At 39.3% G+C, this 24,705-nt stretch overlaps 1 protein-coding gene across 2 annotated transcripts in view; it reads left to right on the plus strand.

The window, feature by feature from the left end:
* casp8ap2 (caspase 8 associated protein 2) overlaps positions 1–24,705 on the plus strand; it is a 36,780-nt gene that overhangs the window by 7,120 nt on the left and 4,955 nt on the right. For both annotated transcript variants that reach the window (XM_062044457.1, XM_062044456.1), the window contains 5 exons: positions 4,017–4,117; positions 10,628–10,702; positions 11,072–11,187; positions 14,511–16,759; positions 21,452–24,140. In XM_062044457.1, the coding sequence (XP_061900441.1) occupies positions 4,017–4,117; positions 10,628–10,702; positions 11,072–11,187; positions 14,511–16,759; positions 21,452–24,140 (5,230 nt within the window). The remainder of the gene's footprint in view (positions 1–4,016; positions 4,118–10,627; positions 10,703–11,071; positions 11,188–14,510; positions 16,760–21,451; positions 24,141–24,705) is intronic.

The following is a 24,705-nucleotide window of genomic DNA, read 5'->3' on the forward strand; positions in this document are numbered from 1 at the left end:
GTTTAGCTTCCATAGAGTTCCCTCACTCTTGGCTTCAGGTGGTGGACGAACATAGATGTCTCGGGATAACTCATTTCCTTGAAGGAATGCTGACTTAATGTCCATAGAGTGGGGTGTCCATCGGTTTTGACATATCACAGACATGAGTAGTCTAAGAGACTCTGAGGCACATGTTGGCGAGTCTTTTGGGAGATCTTTTGTGTTTAGCTCTTCAAATCCTCTCGCCACTAGCCTTGCTTTTGGAACTATGCCGTCTGATGTGTCTTTGAGTGTACACACCCATCTTGTGGAAATACATTTTTGTCCCATGTTTTTTACTTCATCAAACACACCGTGTTTCTCCCAGTTACTGATTTCAGTAAGTTTAGCTGATTCAAATGACACATCCTTTGTAACAAGTACATCCTCGTGATCAGATGGCTGTTCCACCCTGTCCAATGACTGAATCTGCAGTGTGTCAACCTGTGAAAGGTCAGCTGACCTTGTTGTGCCAGTGAGGTTAACTGGCTCAATGTACTCCAGATTGTACCAGTTCTTGTGTTTTCCAGTTGCCTTTCCTGCTCGACCTAGCACTTTTGCTGTGTGTAAAATTCCAGTGTCTCTTTCCACATACTTAATGAATTGTCCTGCTTTTAGATTCATACTACGGTCTGTTCTTATGATAGAAGGTTGTCTGTCAGATGGATCATTATCTTGCTCATTGCTGTCTCTGTCATTATTAGAGCTCCCTGCCGCATTCTCTGTGTTAGGCACACTGTCTCCATCACTAGATACAGTATTGGGTAGATCTTCAACATGTTCAATACCACATTTTGCTGCATTAAGTTCTGTCTGGCTTTCTTGGCTGTCACGAGACGTGTCAGTGTAGTGATCTGTGGCCTTGCGCAGTCTACAGCGATGCACCCGGACATAGGAGCCTCCATGTCTAACAAATATTACCACCCCGTCTCGTCCAATTACCACCCCAGGGCCTTTCCATTCATTGCAGTCCATTCTTTTGTAGTACACTTTATCTCCAGTTTCGTAGTATTCATCTGTGCTGCGAAGCTGTGTGCGCAGAGCTCTCCTGATTCTCTCAGAGCACTCTGCCTCAGTAAACGCTGTCCTTGCTTCATGTAATGCTGAAATGTGCTGTCCTACCCATTTACTCATGGTAGTGCCCTCCAGGGCAGGTGGTTTATCAACCAGCACAGAAGGTAGTTTCGGGTTTTGTCCAAACACCAGCTGGTATGGACTAAATCCATGCACATTGTGCATTGTATTCTTTGCCATCAAGGCCCAATCTAAGGCTGTTTTCCAGTCACAAACACTGCTTTTCTTCACTTTTAACAGGATCTCTGTAAGGGTCTGGTTATGTCTTTCCATCAATCCATTACTCCATGGACTGTAGGCAGCAGTGGTTTTCACTTCAATATTAAAGTTCTCAGCCATGTCCCTCATTTCCTCGTTATTGAATTCACCTCCATTGTCACAAAAAATCTTAGATGGGGCTCCATGAACACTCACCCAGGAATGAATAAAGTGCCTCACAATTTCACTGGATTTTTTTGTTGTAACAATGCTACCAGCACTGAACCTGGTGAAGTGATCAATCATGTGGAGGTACCACACATTTGGTTCTAGCTCGTGTAGATCTAATGCCACAGTTTCATTGTATGTTGAAGCCATTGGTAGACCAACTGATGGCTTTGGTTTGGGCTTGTTGTACTTGAGACATGTTTCACAGCTACTTACGATGTCATTCAGAATAGTAACACTCTCATCATCATTACTTCCAGCACTAATTAGTAATTTTTTGAGTTTATCAACTGAGGCATGTCCAAACTGCTTGTGAAGTTTCACCAATACTTTGAGTTTTTCATCTTTACTCATGCCATCTGTTATGGCCAGAACTTCATCAGTTTGGGGTTCATTCTCACGGGTGGCTGTGCAATCTCTGTCCACTATGTTTACACAGTAGTGTCCTGAGGATGTAATCTCAAGAGGCACTGGTTTCTGAAACATTGTGGCTTTATCATTCTCAATGTCAAGCACTGCTTTTGCCCTCTTAAGTGACGTTTTACTTAGTAGTAAAGGAATGTTCACTGAGACCACCTCAGTCTCTATGTGGCACCTGGTTTGTCCTATTTTTGCTGGGACTTTTACTTTTTTTTATGGAATGAACAACTTGTCCATCACCAAACTTAAAAGCTCTTCTACTCTGTGTATTTTCCATTTTTTTCTTGTCACTCTCCTTCAGTGTATGAATGTAATTCTCCAGCCATTTTTCACCACAGACTGTTCTGGTGCATGCAGTGTCAATTACAGCTGAACCTAAGGCTTCTACCATGAGTATTTCAGCATCAGAAACTGACTCTTTAGAAAACAATGTAACATTGCACTCTTCAATTGTTTCTGTCTCTGCATTTTCCTCTGTCATTTTTACATGTTCAGCCTTATTTGGGCAGTCCTTAGCCCAGTGAAATGTACTCTGGCAGATAGCGCACTTAGATCTTCTGCCGAACCTATCCAGTGGGTTTGAGCCAATCAATGGCGCCCCCTTTTGGTCGGATTGGGAACGAAATTTCCTTCCGTCTCTTTTCCTTTGATCCACATAAAAAGCAACATCTTCGCGCATGTGAATTCCCCCGCTGCATGTGGGCGGCTGCACATTGTCTCCAAAAATCCTTTTTAAAGCTGACTTCATGCTTGCAAATGTAAGTGTTGAACAAGCTGTAAGCGCAAGCTGTTTATCTTTAACATCGAGACTGGCTGTATCCAACAACTTGAATGCCAAAACAGCGTCGGGAAGAACCATGTCAAATTTGCGCATTTTGTTGTACCTCTGCTCGAACTGAACGATGTAATCCACCATGGAAACTTCGTTTTCTCTCCGAATCTTGTCAAAGTCCGTGTATGCATCATAAGCTCTGTCCTTTTCTTCTTTTAAGAATACATTATCCAATGCCTTTACAAGGGTCTTCATCCCGTCATCTTTGTTCAAATCATCCGCAGGTATTTCCAAAGCTGTATCTCTAGCTCTCCCCCTCAGTGAGAGAGCAACAGCTAATGCTTGTTTCTCCTTATCCAGATCGGTAACACGTATCCACATTTCAACCTCATTTTTCCAGCTCTCATATGACTTCTTTTCTTCAAACGCAGGAGGGACTCTGTAGTTAGCGTTGTTAGCCATCCTCTGCTACCATTTGATAACTCAATGACGACAACCTTCTTCTTTTTATACGTATACTTTACTGAGGGAACACCATAACAAACCGGCCACTGCCGTTCACATAACAGACTAAACACCGGAGCCCGCGCATAGAGCAATGCATGCTGGGAATTACCGTAAATACACTAAAAGAGTGTACCATAATAATGCGCAATGCAAAAAGACATTCAGAGTGGAATATTCAAAATGGCTGTCTGAAATTGTGGCCTTTTGTAATGTTTAGACAGTATTTTCACATACTTTGCGGATTGGAAATACACATGGTTTACTTTAATTGATACAATGAAACACAATTAAGCATATAAAGTCTACTGGTTTTTCCATTCTACTGGTACTTTAAATGAGTTAATGAAATATATATATATTTTTTAAAGTTATTATATATGATTACCTTTGTTTTGCTCAAACAATTGTATACAAAAAAAGGGAATACAACTAGTTTTAAATATTGTGTTTATATTGTTACAATGTCAGTAGCGCCCCATGAATAAATTAAAACATTTACAGTTAATACATGTGAATGGTATCGGCCGATCTCACTCATGGATGGTATCTGAATCCGCAGCATGAAACCCTGATTGGTACATCACTAGTTCTTTTACCTGCCAAGTTAAAATTCAAGTGCAAAATGTTTACAAAATGGTTGCTCAAGTTTCAGATCAGTTATTTTGGTCAAATATGATGATGAATAATTCACATTTTAATAGACATTGCTTGATTTAACCCAAATGTTTGTAAACATCATGTGCAAGCATGTTGCTTTAATTTCAGGATGACAACTGGTATTTGTTTTCTTACAATATAGATAAGACACCTCCAAGTCCTTCTCGGCTTAAAGAATCAATGGATCTTTATGAAGAAATTGTAACAGAAGAACAACAGGGCAGAGAATCATCTTTTACTGACGTAAGTTATTTTCTTCTCTGTCTTGTATAAAAATCTTCCATCAAGATTGAGCGTTATGAACATACTCTTTTAATGGTGCATTCATTATCAGAATCAGCTTTATTAGCCAAGTATGTTTAACACACAAGGATTTTGTCTTGGTAGACCAGACCTGGGCAAATTAAGGCCTGTGGGCCGCATGCGGCCCGTTAAACTTTTCAGTATGGCCCGCCGGCCAAATAATTTTTTTAGATCTTTAAGATCAAAACTATAGCCGCCATTATGATGTGCAGTGATGTTTTCAAATCTTGAACTATACAAAGTATTTTAATTGTTGGAATTTGCACTTTTGCATGTTATACTAGTTACTATGGTAATGTAATTAGTTACTATGGTAATCTAATTATTTACTATGGTAATCTAAGTCACAGCAGCTCAGACGAGGCACCAAGCAGTGTGGGTGGGATGTGTTTTCAGATCGACCAGCCTGAAATGCGGGTGTCAGGGACAGACGTGAAAGGATATTTTTACAACAAAGTTCTAAAACTTAGTGATATAACAAATTGTAAGTGTTTTTTTTTTCACCTACACGTTCATATTTCGCTATATGCCGATCGAGAGGGGGTGTGGCGTTCGTATGTTGTCAATATTCAGTGTTTTATCGTTCATAGTTAATATTGTAAATCCCACATTCTTTATTTTCATGTACCTTCTGAGTGTCTCATTAAGGGGAAAACAATTTAAATTCCATTGCGTTTTTTAAGGTGGTCTGTCATAACGTTTTTAGCACTCAAACATTATTGTGAGGTTTTGTATTAGTGTTCCTAAAAGTAGATATATCGGCCCCCAGACCCATTTTTTTTCTCTAAATTTGGCCCCGCTGAGGCAAAATAATTGCCCACGCTTGTGGTAGACTGTGCTCTCTTTGTTCAGTGTAAAACATTGTAACCAACAAATGTTAAAAAATACATCTTCATTTTTGAGCGTGGGAAAGAGTGCTGAACCATAAATAATAATAATTATAATACCTGGGATTTATACAGCGCTTTTCTAAATACCCAAAGTCGCTTTACACGTGTGTGGGGGGGTGGGGGATTAAAACAACTTTATTAGGAAAAGAAACTAAGAAAAGATAAATAATAAATGGCTGTTATACGCATTCCAAACTGTGACAAAAAAATTATGAGGAATGTCCCCATTTTCCATGGAATCAGAATCTCTGTTCGCAATGCTTGGCCGGATGTGGTGCACAGTGATATTATTGGGGAGGAGGGAAAGTGTGCTGTGGTGCTGTTCGCAGCCGGACCAGTAAAGAGGCGACTTAAGGCTGTAAAAAAAAGAATGAGCGCCTCTTAAGTTGCGACTGCTGTCTTGTTTGTACATTGATAATGTTGTTCTCTACGCAAGCAGATGAGATGTGGTATGGGTGTATGGATTGTTCTTGCTAGCTTTAGCTCTGTAGTTTAGCCGCTTTTTCGAGTGGCCCTCTCGACATTGTTTAGTTCAGGACAGAGCGGTTGAGACTGTGTCCACACGAACACGGATAGTTTCAAAAACACATCGATTTCCATCCTCACAAGTGTAGTTTCAAATAGGGCAGGGCGATATGGCCTTTATTTAATATCTATATTTTTAGGCCATACCGGGATACACAATATATATCTCGATATTTTGCCTTAGCCTTGAATTAACACTTGATGCATATAATCACACCAGTATGATGATTCTATGTGTCTACATTAAAGCATTCTTGTTCATACTACATTAATATATGCTCATTTTAAACTTTCATGCAGAGAAGGAAATCACAACTACCATATTTTTTGGACTATAAGTCGCTCCGGAGTATACGTTGCACCGACCGAAAATGCATAATAAAGAAGGAAAAAACATATATACATCACACTGGAGTATAAGTTGCATTTTTTGGGGAAATTTATTTGATAAAATCCAACACCAAGAATAGACATTTGAAAGGCAATTTAAAAATAAATTAAGAATAGTGAACAACAGACTGAATAAGTGTACGTTATATGACGCATAAATAACCAACTGAGAACGTGCCTGGTATGTTAACGTAACATATTATGGTAAGAGTCATTCAAATAACTATAACATATAGAACATGCTATACGTTTACCAAACAATCTGTCACTCCCGATTAGGGATGTCCCGATCCGATATTGATATCGGAAATCAGTCCGATATTAGCCAAGAAAGTGAATATCGGATTTTATCGGACTGAATCTAAAAACTCTGATATAAGCGCTCCGATATAAGCTGTCCATTTACCGCTGCAGCACGTCTATAATAGGTGACTCTGGTTTGATCACACTCCAACACAGTAGGTAGCGGCAATGCCCCTTAATTAACGTTGGTGCCGGCCGCGGAAGAAGAGCGTCTCTGGTCCAGCATGCACAGCCCACGTGATCACAACAACGACAACGTGTGTGCTCGCAGCAAAGTGTGGACAAATGTTAAACATTAGACAGTGTGGAAGTATTTTAACCTAAACTCGGACAAAGACGTTGCTGCTAAATGCAACATTTGTCAGATGCAAGTGTCCCGTGGAGGGACAGAACCGGGAAGGTTCAATACAAGCAACCTCATCGCACATTTGAAAAAACACCACAAAAAAGAACATGAGGATTTTCGTGAGAGCAGCAAGGCGGAGCAACAAACCTCTGGCTCGCTTCAGCAACCCATGCTGGCCGAAAGCTTTGCAAGACGTGACAAACTACCACGGGACAGCAAAAAGGCAATGGCCATAACAGAGAAGATAGCCCAGTTTATTGTGCTTGATGTCCAGCCCCTGTCGGTGGTGAGTAATGTGAAGACTAAGAGTAATTACTACATTGTTTTGGGCACAGTCAGTCAGTGAAACTGGAGCTGTGAACTCTTAACTTAGAGCAGTTGGACAGTGGACAATATTGTGTTGTTTTTGTTGTTTTTGTCCCTGCCCACAGTTGTTTCCAACATATGCTGACAGTAAAAAAATAACTTAAGTGAACTTGAATTGTTTGCACTTTAAAACGTTTTTTTTAATTTTTTTTATTGGATTTATTTAGGTTATTTTTCAGGGTCTTCTAATTTATTTTTTATTTATTCTATTCAATTGTATAATTATGTTGGTATTAGTGGTTATTTTGCACTTTAAATATAACATTTTGTTTTTATTGGATTTGTTGAGGTAATACTCTTTATGTTGAAGGTTAAAATGTATGTAACCAATTGGTTAATAATAAATGGGTCAGTTTTTCCTATACCTACTCTTGCTGACTATTGTTTTCTGTTTTAACACTACAACATCAGTAACAGTAACATCACTTTATCAAGCCTTTTCTAACATTCCACACAACAAAATAAGGAATAAATATATGTATGATTCATGCCTATATCGTATCGTATTGATATCGGTATCGGCAAATACTCAAGGCTACAATATCGGTATCGTATCGGAAGTGAAAAAGTTGTATCGGGACATCCCTACTCCCGATCGCTAAATCCGATTAAATCTTCCTCCCCGGTGTCGCCTCTGGTATGTCCTTTCTTTCTGCTGCTCGATCGCCGTTCTCTGCTGCATATTTCACTACGTCCAGTTTGTAATCTGCAGTATATGATTTCCTTTTCTGTGCCATTTTAGTTCAGCCCTTCTCAGTTTTTATAAGTTACCGCCAACGTTGATGTGATCCATTTTAATAGCTACGGCAGTAGCGTATAGCATATAGCACTTAGCATACCATGACCCACAATGCACTTCTGCCATGACCCTCCCCCGCCGAATTCTTATTGGTTGACGTGTAAGTGGCGATTGCTGACGTGTGTGTGACGATTGCTGCCATTTGCTTCGTCTCTTACGCCAATGAGATAAATAATATGATTTGATATTTTACGGTAATGTGTTAATAATTTCAAACATAAGTCGCTCCGGAGCATATGTCGCACCCACGGCCAAACTATGAAAAAAAACTGTGATTTATAATCGGAAAAATACGATAAATCAATTTACCAAAACTGTATTTATTAAACAGTTATTAAGCGGTGGCACAAACATTCATGTAATTTCCAAAACAGAAAGTGCAAGATTGTCAGAGACATTTTAAAACAAGCTATTAGTGCACTTTTGTGCATGATGTCACTAAGATGACATTTCAAAACAACACTAACTTAAAGTGCACTTTTTGTACAGAATGCCACTACAATAGTTTAAAACAAATAAAGTGCACTTTTGTGCATAATGTCACACAAGATATTTCAATAACTGTCAAACGGGGACGGCGTGGCGAAGTTGGTAGAGTGGCCGTGCCAGTAATCGGAGGGTTGCTGGTTACTGGGGTTCAATCCCCACCTTCTACCATCCTAGTCACGTCCGTTGTGTCCTTGGGCAAGACACTTCACCCTTGCTCCTGATGGGTGCTGGTAGCGCCTTGCATGGCAGCTCCCTCCATCAGTGTGTGAATGTGTGTGTGAATGGGTGAATGTGGAAATACTGTCAAAGCGCTTTGAGTACCTTGAAGGTAGAAAAGCGCTATACAAGTATAACCCATTTATCATTTATAAATAAAAATGAGCTGCATAATAGGAAATCAAATAGTGTTCGTCCTTCGCTATGTGGTAGGTTACTGTGGACATTATCTCCTTTTGTTGTTGACTATTTTTTTCATACGGTGTTGATCTGGAAATGTTTGCCTCGGCATTTTGATGGTGTGGCACCGAACGGAGACGTTGACATGAGGAGTAAGCACTCTTCATTCTCTATCAGGGGACTTTTCAAATGATGCTACATATTAGCAGTAATGCTACTTTTTGTAGCAACACTTTTGCCCCACACTTGACAAATTACGGTTGTCTGTTCGATATATTCCCACTTGAAGCCAAACCACCGCCAGACGATAGACCCCCTGTTGTTTTTCTTGGGAATTAATTCTTCCTTCATTTGTTACCAGATTCGCACCTTCTTTCTCTCGTATTACCACTCGCACCACAGCTAACGTTACCCATGCTGCTACCTCTCTGCTCTGTGAGGGTGTATACGTATGTAACGTATGACGTGACAGTATGTGACGTGTGTAAGAAGGTGTGCTTGCTGTCTGTGAGAAGGAGACACAAGAAGTAGTGGGAAGAGCCTGTAGTGTAATGCCAGCAGCTAAAAGCAACTGCGTAGAACGTATACTCTAATATCACGATATAGTAATTTTCTATATCGCACCGAGACAAACCCGCGATATATCGATATATCGCCCAGCCCTGGTTTCAAAACTGTCTACATGCTAACGCATACACCAGTTGTTGTGCACATTTTGTCTAATTAGAAGCCTGGAAAAGCAGACAAAAACTGACTTCGTGGTAGGGCAGGACAATTTATAGAAGTTTGATTTCAATTTTGATTATGGCTTCTCTCGATCATGAAAATAATAAAATCGGGAAAAAATTATTAATAGGCCGTGCAACATGTATGCAAATTCCAGAGCTTGTACCGGTGGAAGGGATGAGGAGCGAATGAGTGAAAAAAGACCACGTCTACTAGAAGTTTGGGATGTCACCATGGTTGCTACTTTTCATTTGACACAGTGCTCGTTTGCCCAATTACATAATCACTACACAACCAAATGAATAAGGCATATGATTTCTGCATTGAAATGAGCATTAACTGGCTGAACTACTGTTATCAGTTATAGAGGTATTCGAAAAGAACATGATTTATGAATGCCTTTTGACATATCAGGGCCATTTAATGATGACTTGACATTAAATTCCTACATATGGCTCCTATAACAGTAGGTTTGCTAGTTTGCATCAAAACAGTTGTTTTTCTCACTACGATAGGGCCAAACCATCCTTGCCCAGGCACACCCTCCTGGTTTTTGCAGTATAAACATTTGGGGTTTTGGCACCAGCCGCTAGACTAGATTTGACCAATCTAAGTCTATGAGCACGAACTGATGAAGCCTACTCTGATGAGAGGCGAAACGTCTTCCAAGACAAACCAAACAGTCCAGTTGCGATTGATTGCATGCCCTGAGTTTAAAAGAGTCTACTTCTCGTAGCTTTGCATACCAGAGTAATATGTGTAAAAATTCATAAACGACAATGAACTGCAGTGCAATTAAACACTGCAGCTGAGTAAAAACGCTAAACAAAAGTTCTTGCAAGTCAAAAGTTTCTTTCGTTCTTCTTTTTCTAGGTGGTCAACTATCTTGGAATAGAAATACACAATAAATAAAAAATAAAGTTGCCCTTGCATACTCTAATGGCGGCTGAAATTTTGAATACAAAGATTTAGGAATGCCCGAACTGTGTTCACAGCCCGCCCCTCTAAAAGTTTTTGCAGGAACTTTTCAAAGTACTACCTCGGTACTAGGAACTAAAATAGCACCCTTGGAACTTTGTTTTTCCCGCATAGTTTTTGTTGGAAATCAGAAGGGTATTTAATTCATCAGGGTTAGTGGGAGAGTTACGGAGAGTTACTACAAAAGTTCCTGCGACAGAAAAAGGGTCTGATTTTTTTCTTGTTTGTTTTACTGATTGCAGTTGAAGTCACGATTCCAAGCAGCCCAAAACCAAATTAAAGAGTTACGCAGGAGACTTGACCAGATGGAGATACAGGTTTGAACCCCTTTTGATTTTATGTTTTGCTTTTTTGATAAAAAATTGACCTATTTGTCAACTGTTTGTGTAGCTTTTATTATGCAGTCACTAGCCTCATACTTACACTGCAGTAAAATGTCTGTTCATCTTAAGCATGCATTTAGCCACTCCCCTTTTTTCATCGTAGCAAATTCTACAGCGTTAGTTTGAAAAGTTAAATTCAGTCCATTAAGTTGCCCTTTTAAAGCCGGAATAAAGTACATTTCTAATTTTAGTCATTTTGTTCTCAATGTTCTTCATAATGATAGTGCACTGCCTTGTTCTTTTGTTTTGTTATAAGAAACAACACTAATCATCAAAATGTTAACATATTTGCCTTTGTTACAGAACACAGGGCTGAATACTGAGAACCATCGTCTCAAAAAAAACATCTCAGCACTTTTACGGACAGCGAGACAAGAGGTTATGCGAAAGGACACTGAGATTCAAAGGCTAAATCAATTGTAAGTATTATCATGCAAATGTGAAAAATATAATATTGCCAAAATAACTTTTGTTGCATTGATAAGTGTTTCCCATGTCATTTACTCGCTGAACAACCTATCTGCTAGTCTCTGGTTCCATTTTTACTTTATATGTACTACGTGTAAATAAATGTTATTCTGACCAAAATAATTACGGTTAGCATTATTATGCTGGTATTGTTGAATGTGCTCAAAAAGTATTTAGAAACACACTGACATTTAAAAAAAAAAAAAACTAGAATAATTAGACCCACTGTTGGAAAGCCCACTATTTTGCATGTTTTGTGTTTCGTATGCTTTACTGGTAAGAGTGTTTTGGGGGGTGTTGTGGTGTCCTACTTTGTTCAGAGGTTCTTGAACGCATATTATTCATATTCATATTATTCCGACCATATATATCGATTACCGTATTTTTCGGAGTATAAGTCGCTCCGGAGTATAAGTCGCACCGGCCGAAAATGCATAATAAAGAAGGAAAAAAACATTATAAGTCGCACTGGAGTATAAGTCGCATTTTTTGGGGAAATTTATTTGATAAAACCCAACACCAAGAATAGACATTTAAAAGGCAATTAAAAAAAAAAAAGAATAGTGAACAACAGGCTGAATAAAGGCCTACTGAAACCCACTACTACCAACCACGCAGTCTGATAGTTTATATATCAATGATGAAATCTTAACATTGCAACACATGCCAATACGGCCGGGTTAACTTATAAAGTGCAATTTTAAAATTCCCGCCACACTTCCGGTTGAAAAACTCCTTTGGATATGATTTATGCGCGTGACGTCACAAAAGCAACGGAAGTGGTTGTACCCCATCGGACCCGATAGAAAAGCCTCTTGTTTTCTTCGACAAAATTCCACAGTATTCTGGACATCTGTGTTGGTGAATCTTTTGCAATTTGTTTAATGAACAATGGAGACTGCAAAGAAGAACGTTGTAGGTGGGATCGATCGGTGTCTTAGCGGCTAAGTACAATACTGTAATATCTGTGATATTTGCATTAGTGTACTGTGTCTTTAAGGGTTTGGGGAACGCGCATGCACGAGTGAGTTGGCGGAGAACTTGAGTGTGTGTGAGCGTGACTTTTGGCTAACAGCAGCTCGTGTATGTGTGTGCGTTACTTTTTGAACTACAACCAGTTACCGCTTGTTAATAAAGCGATTGAGCAATTTGTTTAATGGACAATGGAGACTGCAAATAAGAAAGTTGTAGGTGCGATCGGTGGAGCGGCGGACTACAGCAACACCAACACCAGGAGGTTGTGTTGTGTTTTGAGCAGGATAACAGACGCACTACGGTGAGTCTAGCTTTGGATTCCAAACATTTGATCGCTTGCCCGTACGTGCATGTCGATATGTGCATGTGACGTACGTAACTTTGGGGAAATATATGTTTCTTGCCGACTCTGATGGCGGCCAGGGTGTCGTCAAAAGCGTACAACGCCCGCCGCCGCATCTAAGTTAGCTACGCAGCTAGGTTAGCTTCTTTTTTTAGCTTCGCCAAGCGGAATATTATTAATCGTGTATTTACATGTTCATGGTTTAATAGTATTATTGATCTTCTGTCTATCCATCCAGTCAGGGTTTTTTTTAATTTAGTTTCTATCTGCATTTGAGACTGCTATGCTATCGCATTGGCTACGCAGCTAGGTTAGCTTCTGTTTTTTTAGCTTCGCCAAGCGGAATATTATTAATCGTGTATTTACATGTTCATGGTTTAATAGTATTATTGATCTTCTGTCTATCCATCCAGTCAGGGTTTTTTTTAATTTAGTTTCTATCTGCATTTGAGACTGCTATGCTATCGCGTTGGCTACACAGCTAGGTTAGCTTCTATTTTTTTAGCTTCGCAAAGCTGAATTATTAATCGTGTATTTACATGTTCAGTCACTGTAAATGTCCATTTCGTGTTCTCGACTCTCATTTTCAAGAGGATATAGTATCTGAGATGGTTTACAATACAAATCTGTGATACACAATAGAAAAAGGAGAGAGTGTGGAATCCAATGAGCCAGCTTGTACCTAAGTTACGGTCAGAGCGAAAAAAGATAAGTCCATCACTGCCTCTCAAGTCCTTCACTGTAACGTTCCTCATCTACGAATCTTTCATCCTCGCTCAAATTAATGGGGTAATCGTCACTTTCTCGGTCCGAATCTCTCTCGCTCCATTGTGAACAACGGGGAATTGTGAGCAGCACTACCGCTTGTGACGTCACGCTACTTCCGGTACAGGCAAGGCTTTTTTTTATCAGCGAGCAAAAGTTGCGAACTTTATCGTCGATTTTCTCTACTAAATCCTTTCAGCAAAAATATGGCAATATCGCGAAATGATCAAGTATGACACATAGAATGGATCTGCTATTCCTGTTTAAATTAAAAAAAATCATTTCAGTAGGCCTTTAAGTGTACGTTATATGACGCATAAATAACCAACTGAGAACGTGCCTGGTATGTTAACGTAACATATTATGGTAACAGTCATTCAAATAACTATAACATATAGAACATGCTATACGTTTACCAAACAATCTGTCACTCCTGATCGCTAAATCCGATGAAATCGTATACGTCTAGTCTCTTACGTGAAGGAGCTAAATAATATTATTTGATATTTTATGGTAATGTGTTAATAATTTCACACATAAGTCGCTCCTGAGTATAAGTCGCACCCCCGGCCAAACTATGAAAAAAACTGCGACTGATAGTCCGAAAAATATGGTACTCTTTTTTTTTTTTTTTTTTTTAACGTCTTTTGACGTTATAGACTAATTCTGCTTCAATTTTGTGAAAACTAGTAGTTCTACAGTAATCCGCCAATTGCTTCTGCAAGTCGGCTACACACTCGATCATGTTTTTGACGATCCATCCATCCATTTTCTACCGCTTGTCCCTGCTGGAGCTTATCTCAGCTGCAATCGGGCGGAATTTCTTTCTTTAATTCATCCGAATATCAATCAATTATTTTTCTCAGCGTTGTCCTTCACACTTACTTTCCTCGTTACCATGATTGGAAAAAGAAAGTAAAGTTTTATCTCTCCCTTTAAATTAATCCTCATTGGATGTTTTGGTCAGTTTTTGTGGGGTTTAATATGGCATTCACTACGCCTACTTGCGGTGGGGAGGCTCGTAACCGGAATTTTTGCTTTGTAAACTAAAGCATAACGATTCGTCCAGATAGAGCTCAAAACCCGAAATAGCTACTGTACTACTGTACGTCCAGTCTACGTCATGAGTAAATGTTTTTTTGTCTTTACGATAAATTGGAATTAGTCCTAAACTGCAATTTTTCCCTACAGGTCAGGCAAAGGTCACTCTTTTCATCATTCTAAAATGTACACTCAAAACGCTTCCTGCCAGACCGACATTTTAATGACTAAGCCACCAATATCCAGTCTGCCAACAGCAAGTTCCGTCTTGTGCTCCCTTCCTCAAACATCATCTTCACGGGATGATCGTCCTACAAAGGTTCACCTTCAACCACCCAGGAAAGAAATTGACAGTTCCAACAAGACCAGTGGCTCTTGCACTGAGACAAGAGTTTCTTCTCACAGTCACTCCAAAGGTTCTTCAGACAGACATGACGATCAGAGTGACCTTTCTATCAACAACTCTCTCAGTTCATGGAGCCGGCGTCATGGGTCAGATAAGTACAAATCAGTGCACAGAGAAGAAAAATGTCAGAAGTTGTTGAACTCTACAGACAAAAAACATAGAACTGGTTTGGATTCCAACAATTATACCCTTGAGAAAGTCAGGTCTCATAAATTAGACAGAGAAAGAAGACATGACTCCAGGACATGTAAAAGCGGGGACCACCATGGGCATCGGAGATCAGAGAGTGCTAAGGCTTTAAATGTTCTGGGTTCTTCAGTCGACTCAAAAGGGAGAACTCGAGAAAAGAAACATAGGACTTCTCATAGCTATACAGAGGACCACAGTCGACACTGCAGAAAAAACAAGATTAGTGATGAAATCAGTAGTTTAGAGATGGAACTTCAAAATTCAGAATCAAAAGACCAGAAGAGATCTTCTATAAATCAACATGCTGAATGCTGCAGTGATTCTTCCAAAGAGAAGCAAAGGAATAGGCATTCAAGTGATAACCAGGGGAGAGAAGGCAAAAAACGTGAAGAAGAAAAAGACAAAAGTCATAAAAAGAACACTGCATCTGCGACAAGAAGAGAAGGTGAAAAACAGCCATCAGGAGAATCTTGCAATAATAAACATGATGTCTATAACAAAGAAAGACAGGGAAAGAAGCATGTGCCAACATCAACCAAGGAACCAACAGAAGACAAAAGTGAAAACAGGAAATTGTGCTTTATGGAAACACTACATTTAACCCTTTCACCAAATAAAAAGCTGGTACCCAACAGCAACAGCAATGCTGGACACGCTGCACTACATCATATACTTGAAAAGGGGCCAGATGGTGGTTTGCAACCGGATATGTATGTCGTTGATGAAATCAACTGCAGTGAATTAGAAGCTTCACTGGAAGAGCTGCCGACAGATTCTTTCAAAGCCCCAATTTCAAAGATGCATACAAAGAGAGATGTTCAGAAAGATGTCCAAAAAAAAGACACAGCGATAGGTGTTCAGCAGCCAGAAGATACTATTTCCTGTATGTTATCCCAGGATTCAGCAGGTGATCATGTGGCTTCATGTGTGACACCAAAAGCACAAGAGAATATTTTCCTGGTAGAAGAAGATGGCGCTAAAAGTAAGTTTAGCCCAGACAGCCAGTTAGATATATCTAAACAAAGGACTGCTACTGATGGTGTAGTAAATGTATTTGGAAGTGTTCATGGTGAAGAGCCAAGGAGTCATTTACAAAAGACAGACAATGAAAACACCAATGAGCAATGTATTACTGTGACACAGCATGCTGATTCAAGACTAGTTAAGGATAGCAGCTGTGTAGGAAAGGTTATGGAATATGAAGGCACATGTAAAACTATATCGACCCCTGAAGACCTTATTCAGACTACACCAGGAAGTAGACAAACATCTCTATTAACCAAACCCCAGGACGCTAAAATACTTGTGCAACCACCTGCTTCTTCTATTCCTGCTAATGATAAAGACACTTGTCTTGTTCAGGAAGATGTCAAAGATGCAAATGATGTATCTAGTACTATAAGTCTGGAATCAGTTCCACAAGAGGGCCTTAGTTTGCCTGAGGCGATTCATGTTTTAACAAATAAGGACGACACTGGCAGCTCGAGCATCACGGCTGACCAGAGCTCATCCCTTGGCTGTATTGGCGTGCCCAATGTTAGCAGCACGACTGAAGAAATTACTCTACCAGACGAATACTGCGATCTCACAGTCACACCAAAGAAAAACCTGTGTGAAAAGAGTCATGTTGAGCCTTCCTGTTCAATGCCCTTACTTCATGATGAGGACTCCATGATGCGCACACTAAGCAATCTTCAGAGAATCCCAGATGCTATCAGCCCTTTAAGGAGTCCAATCCGCATGATGAAGAGAAGTCACCTCCTTGTCCATGAAAGGCCCGGGCATGTCAAAAGCCTACAAAGAGGTAATTATTTTTTATGGTGTCAACATGCTGTGGCTTTATGGTATGACAACATTTAGGTTGTGTAAATGTACTGTAGATACTGTCTGCATGCAAATAGATACAAGGTGATCCTTGACTGTGATTGATATTTGGTACAGTGGGCAAAAAATTGGTATTTGTTCCTTTGTGAGTTTCATAAGTTTATCCTCTCATGGTAAGTTTTTTTTTTTTTTAACGGAGCGAAACAAAGTCTCGAAATGTAAAAAAAAAGATTGATTACTAAGATTCAAACGCCACACGCTTTACTAAGATTCAAACGCCACACGCTAAACAGCGTTTGCAAAAAATAAAATAGCGTGTTGCGTGTGATCTACTGACACTGTGTGTGCAATTGAAAAGTGGTACATTTAAATGAGGATTTTTTGCGTGCATATGTATGCTTTTGCCACAAAGAGGAACATTTTTTGCACATTAATGTTCCGGCGGCACACACCTATAATCTGTAACACCTTTTATGAATCGCAGTCTAGGCAACAGAAACATATGCGCACTGACACTTAATTCTGTGCGGGCAGCGCAAGGCTGTGGATCACATCACCAGCGCATTAGTAATATATTTCCTATATAAAATAAAAACGCCAACAGACACCAAATGCATCAATTGAGTTAATTTCAATGAGGCCCAAATGTCATCCAGCAGCTATTAAACTATAAAAGGAAATTGCTGAATAGACAATATGTATAAAATATTTTTTTGTGACCGTCCAAATTGATGACACACACACACAGGATGTCTTTTGTGTGTGGAACTGTCCGTTTACACGTCCTTCTGACACATGCTAAACAAAACGCAAAATAGTGTGCTTTCAAACTGATGAGTGTAGATGACTCACATTGAGTGGGCTAAATAATTATATTTGGATTTTCTCATCCCAGCATCGTCAGCATTTTGGGCATATTAATGAAGACAGAGACGTAAAATGGATTGCACGCCCTATTCTGCTCACTTAACAGACGCAATCCACCTTGCACACGTTTAATAGATCAGCTTTGCATCAAGTTTGCACATATTTTAGTACATGCAGATGTTTAGTAAATCAGGCCCAAAATGTAAAAAAAAAAAAAAAGACATGTAATAAAGGTTGTAAATTGATTTATATTTGACGCAGGAAAATAAGTACATAATCCCAGTGTTTCCCACAGTATTACAATCTATTTAAGGCGCAATAAAGTAATTGTCATGACATATAAAGTAGGTTAAAAAGTATCCTATCCTGTTTGTGCAGTCCAAATTAATTTGTGGCGTGCGTAGAAGGGCGATGATAAATAAATAAATGATAAATGGGTTATACTTGTATAGCGCTTTTCTACCTTCAAGGTACTCAAAGCGCTTTGACAGTATTTCCACATTCACCCATTCACACACACATGCACACACTGATGGCGGGAGCTGCCATGCAAGGCGCTAACCAGCAGCCATCAGGAGCAAGGGTGAAGTGTCTTGCCCAAGGACACAACGGACGTGACTAGGATGGTAGTAGGTGGGGATTGAACCCCAGTAACCAGCAACCCCCCGATTGCTGGCACGGCCACTCTACCAACTTCGCCACGCCGCCCCATTGATGAGTATAAGGACATCCTGTACATCTAAGGCTGAAACGACGCGTCGACGTAGTCGACGTCATCGGTTACGTAAATACGTCGACGCCGTTTTTGTGCGTCGACGCGTCGCATAATGACGTCACACTACCGTCATGGCGAAGCGCAAAGCAGACGATCAAAGAAGACGATGCGAGCGGTGCGAGCGAGGGGGGAAAAGCATGCCAAAAGTGGTCAAAAGTGTGGGAGTATTTCAATAAACGGCCTAATAATGTTGTTGTATGCACACTGTGTCGAGCGTAAATGGCCTATCATAGCAGCACAACGGCTATGAACGAACATTTGAAAGAAAACCAACTAGTCAATCGTCCGCGCGAGCATACGTTGTCATCATTACACAAAAACATGAATGTGTCATTTGTATCTGCTAGGGGTGTAACGGTACGTGTTTTGTATTGAACCGTTTCGGTACGGGGCTTTTGGTTCGGTACGGGGGTGTACCGAACGAGTTTCTAAGCTAAAGTCTTAGCAAGCTGCTTTGCTCCGTCTGCCTCTGTCTCAGCACGCAGCATTGTCCCACCCACACAACCATCTGATTGGTACACACGCAGCATTGTCCCACCCACACAACCATCTGATTGGTACACACGAAGCATTATCAGCCAATCAGCAGTGCGTATTCAGAGCGCATGTAGTCAGCGCTTCAGGGTGAAGCAGATAGGTGTTTAGCAGGTGAGCATCAGGCAGCGGACTCTCCCCAAATGATAATAAACACCTCCCAGTCAACTACTAGTAACATCACTATGAGCCCGTTGACCTTCTAGAAACTTAAACTGCAGCTCAGCTCACTCGCAATCCTGGCTTGAGGTGAAGGCTAATTAGCTCTCAGTTCCAGCCACATCGACCCCTTCTGAGCGCCTATTTTCAGCTGCTGGGAATATTGTAAATAAGAAAAGAAGCAAAGCATGTAGACATGCTAACCTTTCTTCATTACAACTGTTAGACACTCACTGGAATGAGTAGAATTGGTTATTGTGTACTGTGTTGGACTGGATGTTTATTTTGCACATTTTAAAAGCAATACTTAATGTTTACAGTGCTCCAGAATATTTAGATTGGCACTTTTTTGTATTGGATGTTTATCTTTATTTTTGCACATTTTAGCAAATAAGCAATACTTTCACTTTTGTTGAAATGTTTACACTGTTGTTACAGAATATTTCGTTTTGCACTTTTTTGTATTGGATGTTTATCTTTATTTTTGCACATTTTAAAGCAAAATAAGCAATACTTTTACTTTTGAAATGCTTATACTATTGCAGAATATTAAGATTTGCACTGGATGTTGACTCTTATATTTGCACATTAAAAAGCAAATAAGCTACTTTTAATTTTGTTAAATTTTAAAAGTTTTAAATGTTTACATTGTTACAGAATATTTAGTCATGTTGTTGTCAATGTTGACTGGGTGGCCATACTTCTTTTTTTTGTAAATAAAAGCCATGCCTTTTGAAAAAACGGGCCTACATTTATTTTTTCATCTTCATTTTGAATAAAAAAATAATCGGTAAAAGGAAAAATAATCTATAGATTAATCGAAAAAAATAATCTATAGAGTAACCGATTAATCGAAAAAATAATCTATAGATTAATCGATAGAAAAATAATCGTTAGCTGCAGCCTTATGTACATCTTAGTGAGATTTGCCACGCCCCACCATTCGTTGTTTCTTGAATTCAACAGTGTTTCTCACCTTCTTTTTCTAAGTGCTGGCACTCGTAACTTCCTTCGGCCACATTTTGGATTTTTTAGCAGGCGTACACAAATAAAAAAATCACAGACTGTCAGTAGTCACCACAACTGGGAGGCTTTGTTTGGCCACTCAATTACACGGAATAATATGTGGGCAAACAAAGTCGTGTGTTTGGCGCAATAAAACGACAACCAAGAATAGTGATGAGTAAAGGAGGCATCAGTGAGTGTGTGGCATACAGTACTTACTGGTTTTATTGACATTGCATCGTTTCTGTGTTGTTTCATTTTAGTGCAATCTGCTGGATTAAAAAGATCACTACATTTTATAAATGTATATAAAATTAATAGTTTGCAAATATAATACTTGATAAAAGAAATAAACAGGAAAAGAACATTTACCTTATTTGGCTCAGAAGTATTCCAAATTTCGGATTTTTCCCTTTTCAAAGTTCCATTTAGATTAATAATGATGACGAATACCGATGTGGAACGCAATACGGCACTCTGACTTCTTTCAGTATAGCCGTCACTCGTGAGCTAAATGAAAGCGCTTCCTGATAAACACGGTTTGCTGCTTCACAGTCGAACAATACAGCAATATAGCATTAGTCACATTTTTTTTTTTATTAGAATGAGACACATCGAGGTTACAAGGAATAAGGTATCACTCCTTGTAGCTCAAAAAGGTTAATCATATATTTTTGTATTGAATATACTTTTCTGTTTGTTCTAGTCAGACAAGATTTTGGTATATAGGTGAATTATTTTAGCTTTTTTATTTTAAATAATAAATGATGAATGGGTTATACTTGTATAGCGCTTTTCTACCTTAAGAAAAAATATTTGGGATACAGCAGTCTCACATACAGTTTTAACCAAGATCGTATTGCACATTTTTACGAATTTTTTTGACGAAAAACAAATCATACAAAAGACAGGCTGTGTGATTTTTTTATTATTTTTTGCAATTTAAAAATACTAAATAAACACTATCCCCTATGTACATTATTTGATAAAACGTTCAATTGGAGCATAAACGTGTATGTGGGGGGTCAAAATGTGCATTTATTTGATTTCAGTATACCATTTGTACACCGGTAAATCTACAGAGTGTGTATACATAACGCATGCTCACATATATATATTGTAATTGTTGTCACATTGGTTCATTCATCCTGTTTGCAAATCCCCCTGGAACATAATTCCCTTATAAATGTGTGCTTCTGTTCTAACAGATATGGTAAATGTCTTATTAGTTTTGAATAGTGAATATTAAGACAGCTTTGTAGCATTTTTAGTCATTGTGTAACGTAACTCAGATATTTTAGCTAACCCAGTTGTTCTCTTTTGTGTCTGCAGAGTTCTCAAGTACAGCCTGTGAGGCCAACTCAAAGAAATTGGATTTAAATAAAGAAAATAAATATCCAGGTAATCCTTCAAAAACCAGCAAGCAAGACTTGGCAGTCAAATTGTCAGAACTGCCTTCAAATCTCTCTGATACCGAACTGGAGGAAGGGGAAATTTTAAGTGAAAGTGATGAAGCGTCCTCAGGCCCACCCCTTAATGGAACCAAGTGGGTAAAGTCAGGAGGAACAGTCCGTTGTAAACCAAGTCCAAAATCTCGTTCAAAAAAGAAATCTGAAGAGAGGACAGCAACAGAAAATATATCAAAACAACAAAGTCCAGGAAATAAGAGCCGTTTCAAAACTGTTTGCCCAGGATCAACTAAGGCTTCTTTTTTAACTATCGAAGAAGTAATGGAAACATTCAAATTGGTCCGCTTGGAAATCCGGAAAAAGTACATGAAGCTTCACAAAACCTTTCCAAAGAAAAGTTTTTGCGGTGTAATGGAGAATTTCAGGGAGTCATTCGTACAATTTGTGGAGGGTGCCGACTTTGGTCAAATATGTTGTCAAGCAATGGAGCTCAAATCAAAGCTAAAAGTAATAATCATATCTATGTTCAACACGATAGCAGACAATGGTATTGTGAAACGCATCTTTGATCAGCAAGCTGTTGATCTAAAACAAAAGTTATGGGACTTTGTAGATGGACAACTAGACTACCTGCTCAAGGACATTTACGTAACAATGAAGAACATGTGCAAAGCAGTAAGGACTTTTCCTGAAGAAAAGAAGTCCTGTGGTACTAAGAAGGTGTCTGGATTACCTCATTTGAAAAATCAATCTCGACAAATGGATCAATTGAAGTCTTGTGTTGCTGCTTACAAAACGGGTCTTGGAAGTAGAGGCAAAGATATAAGAATTAATCATATAGAAAAACAGAGAAATGTTGGCACATGTCCACAAAACGATGTAAAGGCTGATCCAGGAATTGATTGTCCTTCTCCTAAAAAGCCTTCAATTTCAGAGAAAAATAAACTGGCTTTGGTCGTCTCTCAAAGTACATCTTTGCTTGACAAAACTGACTTCGAGCTATTAACAGAGCAGCAAGCTTCCAGTTTAACATTTAACCTGGTAAGAGATTCTCAAATGGGAGAAATATTCAAGTGCCTCTTACAAGGATCGGACTTGCTTGAACCCAGTGGAAACACAGGAGATAGCACATCATGGTCTCTTGGAACTCCTAAGAAGAATGGAGAAACACTCATTAGCATTACCACTCCAAACAAATTTGACTCTCCGCCTAAATTTTTTACCCCAACTAAATTCGATACCCCCTCCAAACTCATTGCTTCATGGTCAAGCATTTCACCCCTGATCACGTCTCCGCAGTCCAAAGATCAGGTCAGAACAAATCCGGCTTTGTTTGATGAAAGTTGCTTGTTAGAGGTTCCATCGGGAAATCAAGTAACACTGCAGTCCAACTTTTTATCGCAGAGGAATTACTCTATTCTGGCTGAAGATCTGGAAGTTTCCCTAACTAATCCATCACCTCTCAAGTCAGACAGTCACCTGAGCTTTCTACAACCATCGGGCATGCATGCAATATCCACTCCGGACAGTGTCATCAGTGCTCACATTAGTGAGGATGCTTTGCTAGATGGAGAAGATGCTACAGAACAGGACATTCACCTGGCCCTTGACACAGACAACTCAAGCATTGGGTCTAGCAGTAGTTTACCCTCACATGCAGCTACAAATACTTTTGTGTTGAAGCCAGAATTGCCTATACAGGCTTTAGTGATGGAGAAGTCCAATGATCACTTCATTGTTAAGATTCGTCAGGGGGCAACACAAACACTCAATGCAGATGACACTTCAAGTCAAACACAAACAGAAGAACATCCCAATGAAGATGTTGCAGCCCTGGAAAGCAAATCCAGTTATTTGCTAGGCAAGTTGCAAAAAGATGCCGACCCATGCAATGAAACACCTGAAAACCTTGCAATAGGTCTACATACGACTGGTGGTGGCATTTGTTCAACTGGAGATCCTTTTAGACCAGATAAGGACCCTTCACATATGTCCGGTACATCAAAATGTGTGACAAATGAGTCACACAAAGTTGTGGCATCCCTCAGAGCTCTTTCAAAAATGATTAATTCAAAGGAGGCTTTTGACACAAGCTGTAATCTTTCATTTGAGCCTAACAGCCAAGCATTTACTGTTGATGTCACCGTCCTAAACGAGGGGAACCCAAGTCCAACATTAAACATGGACTATCACAGTCCAAGTCCAAAAGTTTCTTCTTCACAGAAAACCCACAGTCCTATCAAAAGTATTATGTCTAACCACAGTGAAAGCTCAGAAACAAATGAAGGAAGCCAAGTTTCGTCGTGCCTTTCAGACTTGCAGAGTGATATAAAGCTGCTAATGTCAGAAAAAAGGCTCACCGTTGTAAAGGACCTACACAGAGACACAGAAGAATGTAACAAGGATGTTAAGAAAAGGACAAAACGGAAGAAGCGCCAAGAGCACTTAAAAGCAAAGCGTCCAAGAGAAGAGGAAGAGGACCAAAAGGAAGATGTGAATTCCTGCTCTAAAAATGATGACGTTGACTTAAAACCCTTGGCCTCATCGCCTAGCAGTGTCTCTGCCATGAACCTCATCAAGAAGAAAGGAGCAGTGGTGATGGCGTGGACAAGGTCAGTACTCATTCCAAATTATTTTAGAAGTTATGACATAAAAATTAGTTTTTGAAGCTCAGGGTAAATGTATGTTTAAAAGTTATCTGACCTCAGTGTTAACATATTGATAACGCTATCATATCACATCTGTAAAAAATTTAATATCCATAACTAAAATGTAGTTTCTTGCTGAGTAGAATCTAATATGTGTACAGATGTGTATTGTACAATTATTAAATGAGAACTTAAAATTACAGGTGTCAAATTATTGTAGTAATTGCGATTATGTATTTCAATTATATTTATTAGCGCGTTATAGTTAATCGCTTCCTCCAGTCCATGGATAATGTTTTACAAAGTTAAACAGCTAATTGTGACAAATATTGGCATGTTTTTTTGTTGAATCAGTTCTCTTAAACACCTATTGGTAACATATGCTAGCCGTTGTTGGTGGTGTTAGATTTTCTTTGGTGTAAAAATGTGTAATCTTGAGCCGGAGACACAGAGCAGCTTTTAAGGAACCCACGTTTGTTTCTATAAAACCCCAAAACCAGTGAAGTTGGCACGTATTCTGTTTTTATTT

The sequence above is a fragment of the Entelurus aequoreus genome, linkage group LG04 (genome assembly GCF_033978785.1).
Source record: "Entelurus aequoreus isolate RoL-2023_Sb linkage group LG04, RoL_Eaeq_v1.1, whole genome shotgun sequence".
NCBI lineage: Eukaryota > Metazoa > Chordata > Actinopteri > Syngnathiformes > Syngnathidae > Entelurus > Entelurus aequoreus.